The sequence below is a fragment of the Canis lupus genome, chromosome 1 (genome assembly GCF_003254725.2).
Source record: "Canis lupus dingo isolate Sandy chromosome 1, ASM325472v2, whole genome shotgun sequence".
NCBI lineage: Eukaryota > Metazoa > Chordata > Mammalia > Carnivora > Canidae > Canis > Canis lupus.
Window position 1 is genome coordinate 105,898,270 of NC_064243.1, and position 10,137 is coordinate 105,908,406.

General features: G+C 49.8%; 1 protein-coding gene across 1 annotated transcript; it reads left to right on the forward strand.

Annotated features, from left to right (window-relative positions):
* Window positions 1-74: 74 nt before the first annotated feature.
* KLK9 (kallikrein related peptidase 9) lies at window positions 75-9,407 on the forward strand. The gene is made up of 5 exons (XM_049108607.1): window positions 75-3,905; window positions 4,083-4,239; window positions 6,424-6,689; window positions 7,829-7,965; window positions 8,703-9,407. Exons 1-5 carry the CDS (start codon window positions 3,863-3,865, stop codon window positions 8,853-8,855), a joined length of 756 nt encoding a protein of 251 aa, XP_048964564.1. The 5' UTR covers window positions 75-3,862; the 3' UTR covers window positions 8,856-9,407.
* The last annotated feature ends 730 nt before the right edge of the window (window positions 9,408-10,137 follow it).

The following is a 10,137-nucleotide window of genomic DNA, read 5'->3' on the forward strand; positions in this document are numbered from 1 at the left end:
TGTGACCCTGTGTCCTGGGGAGAAAAGCACAGGGGTAGCCCCAAATCCCAAGCCCCCTTGCTCTAATCATCTGCAATGCCCATCTCAGGGCTGATGGGAGAATCACATTCCTCTCCCTCCTCTCACGTTCCATGAAGTGCCCCTTAACCACTTCCTTCCTCCCTCCCACTGTTTCCCACATCTGTGTCCACCCAACACTAGTTCCTCCTGTCCCAGCAGGAGCTGGGCTACTCTTGAGTCATCTGGTACCTTCTTTGCCTTCCTGGGGCCACTGGACCCTAAGGGACCTCACCCCGGATCCATCTCAGCCTCTAAGACCAGAGGGACTCTTCCTGCTTTAGTTGCTAAGTCCATGTAAAGAAGTCCTCTGAGATTTAGGGGAATTTTTTTTTTTTTATTAGATCCCTCTCCATCCCCTCACCAATCACAAGCTCCAGTCCCAGCTCCATTGTATCGTCATTGTCTTCCTCTGACTCAATGTCCACAACTCCCAATCCATTGCCATCCCCACCCTATCCCAAACTGGCTTGGAAATCTCGCTCTGAAAATTTAGAAGGAGAAGGGCTCTTTTCTTCACCCTGAAAGTGTCTCCATGTAAATATTCCTACCCTGGTGGTATTCTACACAGAATCCAGGCAGAGCTAACAGATGTTTGGGTGTCTCCACTTAGCCTGGACTCTGGAGATGTAACATCAGGTGAACCTATGCACAACAGAAATGTTCTATCCAGCACTGGTTGTCCTTGTTTCCCCTTTCAAACGCCAATTTACTGAGCCCCTATTAGATTACAGGCCTGATGCTGGGCACTGGGACCCTTGTGGTGACCATATCAAGGTCCCTGCCCTCACGAAGCCCACAGAAGACTGGCACACAGCTTCCAGCACAGAGCCTCTCCAGCTCCCTTCCTCTGCCCCCATTAGCACACCCAGGAAGCGCCAATCAGGCATATCAGCTGAGTTTGTCATGGGAGACTCAGAGTGAAGAAGGTGGGAACTCGATTCGTTTTTAAAGGCAAATCACCCGTTCCTTTAGTCATCACGCTACAAGTGTTTACTGAGTCATGTTCTACTCTAGGTCCTGGAGATGAATCAGCTCGAACTCTACCCTCAAGGAGCTGCTAGTCAGGTCAGGGGGACAGGCAAGATTTCCATTCTTGTCATTCAGGTTTCTACTCATTCAGGTTTCTACTCAAAGGTCACCTCCTCAAAGAGGTCTTCCAGGTTTGCCCTAGCTAAAGGGGTCCTCTGCCCTCACCTGGACAACAATCCTTCGCTTAGTTTATTTCTTTTGCAGCACTTGTTAGAGCTGAAATGACCACATTTATTTGTTTACTGCATAATGATCTGTCCCCTCTCTCTCCGGACTCAGTCCATGGAAGCAGAGGCTTTGATTTATTCACTGTGATTTTAAGCACCTGGCATAGTGCCTGGCACACAGAAGCCACTCAATGCATCGTTGGATAAACAACACAAACTGATCAGCGCTGTACCAGAAAGAGGCACAGGGTGCCCTCAGGAGAGGCCATGCACTCTTTCCAGAGTCAGGGAAGTCTTCTCAGATCAGGGGACATTTGCATGGGGTTTAAAAGGGTAAGTAAGAGTGTAATAGGTAGAGAAGGAAATGTATTTCTGTCACTTACTTTGTGACCTTGAGAAAATTACTGGAATGCTCTCTTTCAGTTTTCCCCTCTGTGGAATAGAGATTGAATAGACCCTTCCAAGGATTAAATGAGATCATATATATGAAATGCTTACCTGCCAGGCACAGAGTATGGCCAATAAAGGTAGCTATCATAGGGCACCTGGATGGCTCAGTTGGTTGGGCATCAGACTCTTGGTCTCAGCTCAGGTCTTGATCTCATGGTCATGAGTGCAAGCCCTGTGTAAAGTGCCATGCTAGGTATAGAGCCTACTTAAAAAAAATAAGTACAATTTTTAAAAAGGTAGCTATTAAGGTGTTACCGAAAACAGTTAGTATGGTGCTTAACACATAGTGGCTCTTCAGTCTCTGGTTTCAAGGATGGACCTCCCTGATTGGAGAGAGAGTAAGACACCCTACAACCACGAGTGATGTGTATTATAATGGGAGCAGTGCAGGACTCTATAGGAGATGGAGACTTATTACATTTGTTGAATGCTTACCATGTGCCAGGCGCTGTTTTAAGTGCTTCACATGGGCTAATTCACTCAATCACCCCTCAACCTGGATTATTATTACTTAATAGATGGGCCAACTGAGAGAAGTGCAGTGACTCGCCCAAGGTAACACACCTAAAAATTGCCAGCATTGAGATTTGGATCTAGGTGGTCCAGTTCCAGAATCTATGCTCTAAACCACTACACCAAGTGATGCATCCAAGGGGAGCCCAGATCCAGAGTGATAATCAGGCTTACTACAACAGAAAGTGGGGGAGTCTGCGAGAGCTCAGGGAAGAAAAGATGTACTGTTCCTTAAGAAATCAGAGAAGATGGGCAGCCTGGGTGGCTCAGCGGTTTGGCATCTGCCTTCAGCCCAGGGCGTGATCCTGGAGACCCAGGATCGAGTCCCATGTTGGGCTCCCTGCATGGAACCTGCTTCTGCTTCTCCCTCTGCCTGTGTCTCTGCCTCTCTCTCTCTCTCTCTCTCTCTCTCTCTCTCGAATAAATAAATAAAATCTTAAAAAAGAAAAAGAAATCAGAGAAGACTTGGGGGTGGGGGACATTTAGGTTGACTCTTGAAGGATGAGTAGGAGTTTACCAGGAAAAGAAGACTATGGAGAAAGGCATTCACTCATTTAATTAACATTTCCTGAGGCCTCCCAAGAGCTCAGCCCTGAATAGATGATTCTGGGGACACAGAGATGAATCAGACTTGGGGTTTGGCCCTGCAGGGGCTGCCCACCTGATAAGGAGGAAAGATAGGGAGAGAGGCAGGTAGGAAGGATAGTGGGAGGGGGGAGATGAAAAAATGGGCAACGTTCTCAGGACTTAGCCAAGATCTGGTGGTATTAAGAGAAAAGCAAAGTGTTTCGTTCCAGGCAGGTTGGGCATGTGGGTCTTAGGTGGTAGGAATATGAAGATGGGGGTAGGGTAGTTTATGATGAGAGTGAGTTAATCCAGTTAGGACCATATTTCCTCAATCTTCTAGGAGAAGCCTTTGTCCCTGCGAGAAGGGGCCCAGATGCCCAGAGCAAGGAGGGCTCTGTAGGGTGTGTGCACGTGTATGGCCCTTTGTGGTCTCTGCCTTGCTCAGTCTGTCTCTCTCTTTCCTTCTCTCACCCTGGATCCTTCTGTATCTCTGTCCTCTCTTTTTAAATTTTCTCTCTCTCTCTGCCTTGCCTCATCCTGCCTGCCTTATTTCTACTGAGTCTCTGTTCTTTCTCCCAACCCTCACCTGCTTTCTGGGGAGTCCTCCTGCATCTCCCTCTAGCCTGCCTGGGACCCTGGTCCCAGCTCACCACAACTTCATTCAAGATAAATTTGCTTCCACCTCAGGACCCAGCCTCAGGGATCATTTTTCTCTCTCTCTTCCTCCTCCAGACCACAGAATATCCTGTATCCAGGTCCTGCCTCCCAAGATCCTGGGAATGAGGGTTCCCTTCTCTGGAGATCCCAGGAATACTCCACATCCTAGGGCTCCTCCCCATTCAGCCCAAACCTTGCCCAGCAGGCCACCAGCTCATCCTGCAGGGGGGTCCCCCTGCATGCCTCCATTCTCAAGGCCCCCAGTCAAGGCCTCAGGGCTTCCCCCTCCCCCTGGGACATTTCCCAACCCAGATTAATCACAGGGGCGGCCCCAGAGAGGAGGAAGGAGCTGGCATGGCTTACCTTCAAGAGGGACTGCTCGCCTGAACGTATGCTCAAGACCCAGGCACCCCAAGGCCATGAGGCTGGGATTCTTCTGTGCTCTGCTTTCTTTCCTGGCAGGTGAGGCTCCTGTAGTCCATCCTGCTGCGCCTCCATGGTCCCAGGAGGCCCACCAGGCAGCTTGCCCTTGAAGGAAGCTTGCAGGCTTCCACTCCTTCTTACTAGGCATCTCAGTACCTCTCCCCCAGCCCTCCCATCGTGCTCACCATTGACCCCTCTGCCTCCACCCAACCCCAGGGCATGGCTGGGCAGACACCCGAGCCATTGGGGCTGAGGAATGCCGCCCCAACTCGCAGCCCTGGCAGGCCGGGCTCTTCTACCTCACCCGTCTCTTCTGTGGGGCTTCCCTCATCAGTGACCGCTGGCTGCTCACAGCTGCCCACTGCCACAAGCCGTAAGTGACCGGGGCACCACTGGGGCGGGGCTGGAGGTGAGGGGGCTGAGGGGCTTTTGGTAGAGGAGGGAGGGAGCTGCAGTTGGGAAGGATTTAGCCTTCATTTTTATTCCCAAAAGTTCGACTATTAGAATTAGAGTTGACTCTCCAAATTCTAGGGTCCTGAATAATCTATTAGGATCTACAATTAAAAGCTCTTAAAAGCCTATGACCCAGAAAAATCCAGAGTCATGGACTCCTAAAATCTCAGATCCATGAGATTTTACATTAGTTTCAGTGAATTCTAGAATCGGAGACTCAGGTTCTGGTAGAATCTGAGGAGTCTAGCGCAGCACTGCCCTGTGGCTGTATGTGGGTATGTAACTCCAGCCACATAGCTAGGCTTAGATTTCCTAGTAGACATATTACAAATAGTGAAAAAGAAATGATTAACGTTAATTTTAATAATAGACTTAACTTGACATGGTCAAAATAGTGTATCAATATCCAATGCATTTTTCAATACTTATGAATGGTATAGTTTAGTCTTCTTAAAAATACTACACTTTTGAAATTAGATATGCATTTTACACAAAATGACATGTCTCAACTTGGACTAGTCACATTTCAAGGGCTCAGTCGTATGGGATAGCACAACCCCAGATTCAATATTCTAGCTAGGTTCATTGACTATAAAAGCTCATGGTCCTAGAATCTTTGATTCACAGTATCCTAGAATACTGTGACTTGCAGAATTCTAGAATCTTACATCAATAGAATTCTAAAAGCTTAGATTCATAAAAGTCTAGAATCTAGTGAATTAAACATCCTAGTCTAGAATGCTATCATTCCAGACTCTTAAAATACCCAAAGTTTTAATTGAGAGAATTTTGAGAGAGTTCTGGAGCCTCAAATTATTTGAACCCTAGATTCTTAAATTTCTAAAATCATAAAATTATAGAATTATAGATTGATGAAATTCATTTTATAGTCCCAGAATACTTGAATTCTAGGCTCTTTAAATCCTTGTCTCATTCAGATAATTTTAAAACCCCAGACCTTTGATCTAGAGAAATCTAGAATGTTAGAATATTGGTTTCATGACATTCTAGAACATAGAATTCTAGAATCGTGGGTTCCTAGAGTGTTAGTATCTTAGATTTCTAGAATCTTAGATACTGGACATTCTAATAGAATATTAGAATCTAGCTGATGCAGAAATCCTTTCTATATTACCTCAAGAAAGGGGCAGTCCATCCTGTTCTGATATTCTTCCCTCCAGGAATGAAGTACAGGTGCTGAATGAAGTACACAATGCTGTGTGGGAATTTCCCATCATGCACTGCTCCATGATAATGCCTCTTTCGGCTCAGGAGATCTCAGCCCCAAAGGCTAAGGAGAGAAGCAAAGATGTGGAAGTAGAAAAGATTCAGGCTTGGGGATGAGCTGAGTTAGGGGAGACTGGTTTTCCAGACACAGAGTCCAGGCAATGAGGTGACAGAGATGGAAGTAACGTCTCATACTCCTCAAATCCTGAATTTACAGTCATAATCCTGGTCCCTAAGATCAGAGGTTAGAGACCAAGGCATGGGCATGTACACCCCCCAGAGAGTCTGCAGCTGTCCAGGGCAGGGACCCAGAGCAGAACAAATAGACTGAAAGATTGAGGTCAGGCCTCAGGAAGACATGCACTGAGGGTGAGGGATAGGCTGACAAGAAAAGCCTGAGGCCATGGATGACCCCCACCTTGAGGATTTTCCATTTCCCATCCCCCTCCATGCATACACACACACACACACACACACACACACCCCACACACAGAGCCACTCCCCACAGAAGCCACCAGACCTGTGGGGACAGGGGGTGGGGCTGTTGTTGTGTGGTGGGTGGAGCTCCTGTGTGCCTACACAGTTCCAGGGGACCTAGGTCACCACCAAGGCTCCAGGTGGGGCAGGAAGGAAGGTGGCTTACTTGGTATGGGACTAGGAAGGGGTGTAAGCTTTTAGGGGAGAGCTACAAAGGTAGAGGCAGACAAATGGAAGGAGTGAGAAACTGGGGCCCAGAGAGGATGTGTGCCTTGCTTAAAATCACACAGCACTCTGGGTCATACAGAAATGATGGGGGCCCAGAGACAGTGTGTGGCCTCTGAAGCACGTATCACCTTGTTGGACAGCCTGATTGACCTCTGAAGCCTGTCCCAACAGGTATCTGTGGGTCCGCCTCGGGGAGCACCACCTCTGGCAATGGGAGGGTCCAGAGCAACTGTTCCGGGCCACGGATTTCTTCCCCCACCCTGGGTTCAACAAGGATCTCAGGGCTCATGACCATAGTGATGACATCATGCTGATCCGTCTGCCCAGGAAGGCATACCTGGGACCTGCTGTGCAGCCCCTCAACCTCAGCCAGACCTGCGTCTCCCCAGGCACCCAATGTCTCATCTCAGGCTGGGGGGCCGTGTCCAGTCCTAAGGGTACAGCCTTGTCCACAACTCAATCCCTTGTGTCTCAGGCTGAGAGTCTGAATCCCCCCATTTCTCTGTCTCTGCCTTTTCATCTCTGAGGTAGATAGATAAATAAATGATAGGTGATAGATAGATATAGATAGATAGATAGATAGATAGATAGATAGATGATAGAAAGAGAAAAAATGAAGATGCTATAAATTTTAAGATGCATCATTATTTACAACCAATAAGAACAGGGGGAAAAAGTTCCCATTAATCCTTGTATGACACCATTTGCTGGAAGACACTCCCTGATTTCAGAGATGTTTAAATATGAAAATATACACATCATGGAGTTGAAATGAGGCCTCTCTCTCAGAGTCACAAATCAGCAACCCATTAGCCATATTTAGCCTCCCACATCCGTCTTCATTTTCAAAACGCCTTGAAAAAATAGTCTGAGCTTGGGAGATTTTACAGAAAAGCCAAATTTCTTAGTTTGCTGGGAAAAAGAACTGGCAACGCCAGACCCACATTCCCCAAATAGCTACCATTGGGCAGGATCAGTGGAGGCTGCTGCCTTCAGCTCAGACATGGGTTCTCTGGGCCCCTACAGTGCCCCCCCCCCACTGGCTGCTGTGTCTGCACAGGTCCCTTCCACCCACTTCTATTTGCCTGTCAAGCCCATCTGAATCTGTGCCCCTAGATTATATAAGTGGGCATATGCATATCTATATCCATATCTATATTATACATGCTGTGTCTCCCTGTCTGTAGCTACTATCTCTTAAGTCTTTATCTCTGTCTCTGTCAATGACCACAAATGCCTCCTCCCTTTCTCATTGCCTTCTCCCTTGGCATATCTGGGCCTGTTCCTCTCTCTTCATTCCTGCACGTAAGAATCTCTTTCCTCTTAAGGGGTCTATCTCCTGTCATGGGCTCTATTTCTGTTTCTCTCTCTCTCTCTGTGGGTCTCTCTCCCTCCTCAAACATCTATTTCTCTTTCACCCTATAATTCTCTTTGTCACTGTCTCTCGTTTCTATCTTTGAGAGTCTTCTGCTGTGTCTCCGTGGGTCCTTCTTAGGGAAGGGTCTGGGTGGAGGGGCTGCTGAGTGTGATGGGCACAGCTGTTGATCCTCTATGGGTGGGCCCCTTTTGCCAACAGTGCAGTACCCACTCACGCTACAGTGTGCCAACATCAGCATCCTGGAACACAAACTCTGCCATCGGGCTTATCCAGGCCACATCTCGGATGGGATGCTCTGTGCCGGCCTCTGGGAGGGGGGCCGAGGCTCCTGCCAGGTGAGACCTACTCTGGGGAGGAGGGGAATGGGTATCCTGCTGGATTCCTGGGTCCTAGGGAATTAAGGAATTGAGGACCCAGGATTTCTGGATGAAAGCAAGGAGGGACCTGGGACACTTAGGTTCTGGGAAAGGATGGGGCCTCAGTCAGATTCCTGAATTTAAAGGGTACTGGAGGCCCAGACTCTAGGTTCTAAAGGAGGAGAAGACTGGGAGTACAGACATTAAATCCTGGGGGAACACAATAAAGCATCTGAACTTCACTCAGTGCTGTCCAAGCCCTCCCTTCTTCCCTCTACCCAACCTGGGCAGTAGGACGAAGGGCCACAGTTGCTGGGTGTTTATATAGAGAGTAGGTTGATTTTATTTTACATGCTTTTGTGTTAATGTTGGAAAACTAATCACAAGCAGTTTCTAAACCAAAAATGACATGTTGTAAAAGGACAATAAACGTTGGGTCAAAATGTAAAAAAAAATATAAATAAATAAACAAATAAACAAACAAATAAATAAATAAATCCTGGGGGAAGAGGGGACTAGGATCCCAGAGTGCTAAGTGCAGGGGTGAGGTGAGGGCTGTGAGCTCTTACTCCTGGGTCTGAGGGAGGAGGGACTGACTACCTGGACACCAAAGTGTCTGGAGAGGAGGAAACTGGGCGCTTCCTGGGAGGAAGTGGCCAGTGTCATATCACGAGTACACTTGTTTAATAGTTTCTTTGCTCTTCTGCTGCGCACAGGGTGACTCTGGGGGCCCCCTGGTTTGCAACGGGACCCTGGCTGGTGTGGTGTCTGGGGGTGCCGAGCCCTGCTCCAGACCCCGGCGCCCAGCCGTGTATACCAGCGTGTGCCACTACGTGGACTGGATCCGAAAGACCATGGAGGACAACTGAGCCCTCGTGCCTTGGGCGACCAAGAGAGGAGGGCGGGCGCAGGGTAGCGGGGTACTGCAGGGCTCCGGCCTCAGAGGTCTTGGCGCGTGGCCTCAGCGGCCCGGAGACGCGCTCTGAATATTCAGGCTCCGCGCCCTGAGGGCCCTCCGGGTGGGAAAGCAGCGGGGAGACACCTCCTCGCCCCTGTAGCCCCGCCTCTGTGACGTCATCGCAGCTGGTACCATCCCAGCCGAACAGCTTCACCTGCAGCTCCGCTCCAGGAGCCTCTCCAGCAGACAGTCCCGCCCCTCGGAACTTCGCCCAATGAGGCTTCCCCTCCGGGCCCCACCCCCGTGGCCACGCCCCCTCATGGGAAATCTCACCCCCATGACATCAGGGGCGCTGCAGCTTGCCATGTGAGCCACCGATGCACCGTCGGGCTCCCCACCTCGTGCCCGCGCCCCTGGGTGTTTGAATCCTGGCGGGGACCCGACTGAGACAAGCTGGAGAAGGGTCTCAATTCATTTAGATTCAATGAATGATTTTACAATAAACGAGCGGAGCCGCGCTTTCCTTCTGCCTGTGTTGTGGGGTGAAGGAAGGGCAACGCGTGGGCGGCGGTGGGGCAGACAGGAAACCGCCACCGGACGGGAATTTCCCTTAAACCCCTCCTGGGTCCTGCCTAAAGTCTGTCTCCATCAGTCCTTTTTTTAAAATTTTTATTTATTTATGATAGTCACACAGAGAGAGAGGCAGAGACATAGGCAGAGGGAGAAGCAGGCTCCAGGCACCGGGAGCCCGATGTGGGATTTGATCCCGGGTCTCCAGGATCGCGCCCTAGGCCAAAGGCAGGCGCCAAACCGCTGCGCCACCCAGGGATCCCTCCATCAGTCCTATTGCAGCAAGGCCGCTGGGTTCTGCTTGGGCTGGTCCCGTTGCCCCCAGGGAAAGGGGAAATCAGGTCACGGTGCCTCCCAAACCTGCCTTCCCAGATCCCAGGCCTCTCAGGGGGCAGCGGGCGGGCCCGATCCGCCCTCGGAAGACTCACCTTTCTTCCATTCCCAGTTAGTGGCAGCAGCCCCCTGCTCCCACAAGAACCCAGGCTCCAGCCACTCCTAAAAAGGCTTAAGAATCCAGGCCAAAACTTCAGGCCCGTTCCCCCTCCCCTCTCAGACCCAGAAGTGCGGATCCCTAGCCCCCTATGCGGTCAGACTCAGGAGTCCAGAACCTCATTCCTTCCCCTCCCAGGTCCAGGAGTCCAGACTTTAACCTCCCTTCCCTCAATTCAGGTCTGGGCCCCCAG